This window comes from Palaemon carinicauda, chromosome 3 (genome assembly GCF_036898095.1).
Source record: "Palaemon carinicauda isolate YSFRI2023 chromosome 3, ASM3689809v2, whole genome shotgun sequence".
Taxonomy (NCBI): Eukaryota; Metazoa; Arthropoda; class Malacostraca; order Decapoda; family Palaemonidae; genus Palaemon; species Palaemon carinicauda.
In genome coordinates this window covers 51,885,951-51,890,950 of record NC_090727.1, presented here as the reverse complement: position 1 = coordinate 51,890,950, position 5,000 = coordinate 51,885,951, and the positions used below count along the sequence as shown (strand labels likewise).

General features: G+C 41.0%; 1 protein-coding gene across 1 annotated transcript in view; it reads left to right on the top strand.

The window, feature by feature from the left end:
* The first annotated feature begins 1,014 nt into the window (after nucleotides 1-1,014).
* Nucleotides 1,015-5,000, top strand: part of LOC137631863 (basic proline-rich protein-like) — a 15,529-nt gene continuing 11,543 nt past the window's right edge. The window contains exon 1 of the mRNA XM_068363873.1: nucleotides 1,015-1,044. Coding sequence (XP_068219974.1) covers nucleotides 1,015-1,044 — 30 coding nt within the window. The remainder of the gene's footprint in view (nucleotides 1,045-5,000) is intronic.

The following is a 5,000-nucleotide window of genomic DNA, read 5'->3' as shown; positions in this document are numbered from 1 at the left end:
CTCTCTCTCTCTTTTATCAATTAATTGTTACAAATGCCCTCTCTCTCTCTCTCTCTCTCTCTCTCTCTCTCTCATAAATTAATTGTTACAAATACCTTCTCTCTCTCTCTCTCTCTCTCTCTCTCTCTCTCGCTCTCTCTCTCTCTCTCTCAATTAATGTTACAAATGCCCTCTCTCTCTCTCTCTCTCTCTCTCTCTCTCTCTTTTGTAATCAACTTCAAACAGCAGGTATTACACCAGTGTCAGTTCATCTCTTCTTCCATTTGCGTTTCTTGCTCTTTTTTTTAAACTAAAGAAAAGATACCTCTTCTAAAAAGCGGTCCTATTATTTCTCCCTCTTACCTAATTCACAACATTCCATACACCACTAGACTAAATAAGACACCTCCTGCAAAGCGGTCCAAGTATTGTCCCACTTACCTAATTCACAGCATTCCATACACAACTCGACTAAATAAAAAATACCTCATCTAAAAAGTGGTCCCAGTATTTTCCCTCTTACCTAATTCACAGCATTCCATACACAACTCGACTAAATAAAAAATACCTCATCTAAAAAGTGGTCCTAGTATTTTCCCTCTTACCTAATTCACAGAATTCCATACACAACTAGACTAAATAAAAAATACCTCCTCTAAAAAGTGGTCCCAGTATTTTCCTCTTTTTTTTTCGTATTTTCAGAAGTGTCATTTGTAATTTTTACCATTGTCTCTACTACTTACATCATTATGTGACGAGCCTAGAGAAGGTATTGACTCAAAGACAGGATAAAAGCAAACTGAGTGAGTTTATTGTAGAACACTCTCCTTTATATGCAAAATCTCAAAGCAACAAGAATTTTCATGATGAAAATTCGACACTGTTACAAAGGAAAAAAGCAGACATGATTTTTCAGGTTCTTTTTAGTGCGAGGGAGAGCGAGGATACAAGCAATATATACACAAAATGAACTATGTACGATCGTGTGACACACAGTTGGTACATGGCTCCCCCCCTAAAAATGACATACTGAACATGTTAGATAGTTACCTTGAATCTGGAGAGGTAGTAAAAACAGCGCCGATTAGCGGCACCGAGTGGCTGTAGAAGTCGTTGGTTGGGGCGCGAGCGAGTGGTGGATGATGGGTGGCTTTGTTGCCGCTCCGGCTCGTCACGGGGTAGGCGAGTGTGTTCTACGGCATTCATAGGCGTGTATGTCCTATGGCATTCATAGGCGAGTATATCCTATGGCATTCATAGGCGTGTCCTACGGCATTCATAGGCCTACGGCATTCATAGGCGAGTATATCCTAGGGCATTCACAGGCGTGTCCTACGGCATTCACGTTAGCTTCGGTTGAAGTTGAATAGGTGTCCTCTTCGTCACGAGTGGAGGCGTTGATGGAGGTTTTGAAGGTCATGAAGTGGCTGTCCATAAGGGCGCGAAGTAGGTTCACCTCACGAGGAGAGCCGTCTGCGGCAGGTTGCAGGCGAGTAATACTGGTCATTTTCCCGAGAGTGAGCGAAGCCCTTTGGTCCCCCAACGGTTGTTGAGAGAGCTGAAAAAGCGTTGCTAAACGAGCGGCTGGCGACGGCGAGTACTGCTGCAGAGGGTATGCGTTGACGGCGTCATAGTAATGGTGAGAGATGGGGGAGGGGAGGCAGGAGGAGCGAGTCACTCCGGGGTCACCAATGTGACAGAGTAGGAGAAGGTTGTGACTCAAAGACAGGCTAAAAGCAACTGAGTGAGTTTATTGTAGAACACTCTCCTTTATATACAAAATCTCAAAGCAACAAGAATTTTCATTTTGAAAATTCGACACTGTTACAGAGGAGAAAAGAAGACATGATTTTTCAGGTTCTTTTTAGTGCGAGGGGAAAGCGAGGATACAAGCAATATTTTAACACAAAATGAACTATGTACGATCGTGTGACACATGGTTGGTACAATTATAATCCATATTCCACTTGCTTTGTGATTTTCTTTAAAGATAGTTCCAGCGCTTAATTATTTTGCATTCGGAGTATTCTGCTTTTCTAAAATTCATGATAGAACCATTCTCGGTGTTCACGTTGACGTGCAATTAAATAATCCAGAAACTTATTCCTGTCATTTTAATGTCCATTTGCATATTAATATTCTTTGTACCACTCAGCAACCTTAGCCGCCAATGAAACCTTCTCATCATTCTTCTTCTTCTTTGTCTGCATCTTTTCCCACCTTTATGTGGGGTCGATGTTCTTGGCCAGCGTTCTCCATCTACCTCTGTCCCACACTTCATCACCGGTTAATCCCTTTGATCAAAGGTCACCCTTGATACGGTCCATCCACCTTTGCTTTGGTCTCACTCTCCTTCTCGTTCCCTGTGCTTCCATTTCCATCACTCTCCTCCCAATATAATGTTCATCTCTTCTCATGACATGACCATACCACCCCAGTCTACTTTCTTGTATCTTATCTGATAGTTTTCTAACTCCTGTGGTACCCCAAATTACTTCATTCCCTATCTTATCTCTTCTTGTCACCCCACACATCCATCTCAACATTCTCATCTCTGCCACATCCACTTTCTTCTATTCTGTCTTCTTTATTGCCTATGTCTCCGCTACATACATCATTGCCGGTCTCACAACTTTCCTGCGTACTTCACCTTTCAACTTAACCCCTATTTTCCTGTCACATAGTAGTCCTTCTCATCATTCTTGATAGTTAATCTTTTCTGTTTTTGACTGAAAGTTGTCTTTTGTATGCCCAGACTCTCCTCATAAGCAAAACGGTCGCTTACTAAGTTACCAACAACCTAAAACAGAAACTTCAGACTTGGACATATCGAATAGCAGGGTATGGTCACTTCTGCCACCTTTCACATGAGTGGGGTCTTTATTTTCCAAAACAGAAATGTTCAAAAGAATTTACAGTACTGTTCCTATATCATCATCATTATAAACATCATCTCCTATGCACATTGACGCGAAGGGCCTTAGTTAAATTCCGTCAGTAGTCTCTATTTTAAGCTTTTAAATATTATTCTACTCATCATCCTCTACTTAACACTTCAGAGTCCTCAGCCATGTAGGCCTATGACTTCCAACTCTTCTAGTGCCTTGTGGAACTTCGTTGAAAGTTTGGTGAAAAAATCTCTTTGGCAATCGAGTAATCTCTCGTATAGTTTTTCTTAATCATGTCCTTCCACTCAACTCTCAATATTATTATTCTGAAAGCTTTGTTATCAAATCTACAAAATCTGTTTTATATTTTTTTGACATACCATGACTTAGTGTCCAGTAACACCAATCTAAATAAACTGATAAATAGCCTGATTTTTATGTAATTTCAGGCGATTTGATTTCCAAATTTTACTTAACTTAGCCACTGTCTGATTTTCTTTTTTCAATCTCATTAAACTCAAATTCTGAAGATCAGGTATTAGTGATCATAGTTCCTAAATATTTATATGATTCTTCTTCTTTCTCCTTCAAATGATATTTCATCTTCCATTGCATATTCCGTTCCCGTCATCTCGGTCCTTCTATTTATATTGAACCCAACCTCTCATTTTGGCAAATAAGCTTTACAAGCCCTGCAGTGTTCTGCTAATAAGGACAGTCGTCACCATAATCTTAAGTTAGCTAACTTCCTGTTACCAATTCAGTCCAATCCTTCTCAAACATCCCCAACTGCTCTATGCATTACAAATCCAGGAGGAGAATAAATTATACAGGTGACAACGCATTCCCTATTCATATAAACCCATTATTTTCAAAATTTGTATGCCGGGCATTTAGGTCACCTGGTAGTAAACTCCGTTCTTCAAAAATACATACCAGCAAATTTGCAATATTCAGGATATCACTATGAACATACACATTATTATGTAACAATCGATAATGTACAATTTCAGGTACACAAACTGTACCATTCACCATAACACTCGCATAAAATAACAAGAATGCTTTTAATGAAAATAGTTAACCCTCTGGTGATATTCTCTGGCTTGCAGGTCATTCAAAACTTGATATCCTGCTAATTGAAAGCCAGCACCATTTACCCTTATCTCGTGCAAAGGAACTACAAAAGGATTGCAAGATAACGTAGGTATGAATATCAGTTGCCCTGCTCGCGGGAAGGGGGAAGTCTCGCCCTGCTCGCGGGAAGGATGTAGCCACGCCCAGCTCGCAGGAAAGGGGGAGCCCCGCCGCTAGGAGGATTAATACTACTGGAGATGCCCTGACTCAGAATTCTTTCCTGAACCCGTGAGGCCAAGGGTTTGGCCAGATTCACCCCTTCAAACTGTCAAATCTCGATCCCAAGTTAATCCTCCGACAGCGTACTGGTACTTAGTCTGTTTTACTCAGACCTTTGGTTATAGCCGATAACTATTTTCTTGTGCTATTTTATTAGCGATGGTCCCTTCCTGTGATGCTTTATCAAAAAAATAAAAAATAAAATAATGTTAAACTTCTTGCTCAACTTATTGGAGAATCAGTTACAAACTCCCTGGAATAATGAACTACAGTAAAATCGTTGACCTTTATAGCCGTCTATGGATGACATTGAACACAGCTTGTGATAATCTCACAACTGTTGTTACTGATTTTTGCCTAAAGGCAGGCAACTGATTTTTTTTTTCGTACAACCAAGAGCAGCACAGGAAGGAGCCATCGCTAATGAAGGCACAATAAGTGTCTCTAAACAAAGGTCTGAATAGAACTGACTACAAATTCCAATACAGTGACAGAGATTAACTTGAAGGATCAAGAACTGACAGTTTGAAGGGGTAAAACCCTGGCTTCCCTTAATCCGGGTCAGGGCATCTCCAGTTATTTTTCCTCCAAGCCCCGCCGCACCCACAGGAAGGGGTGCTCCTTCCCACCAACAGTGGGGGGGAGCCCCGCCCTCCAGCGGGAAGGTGGAGCCCCGCCCCGCCAGCGTAAAGGGCTCCAACAGGGAAAATAGCCCAGTGAGAAAGGAGATAAGAAAATAAATAAATGATGAGAACAAATTAACAATAAATCCTTGTA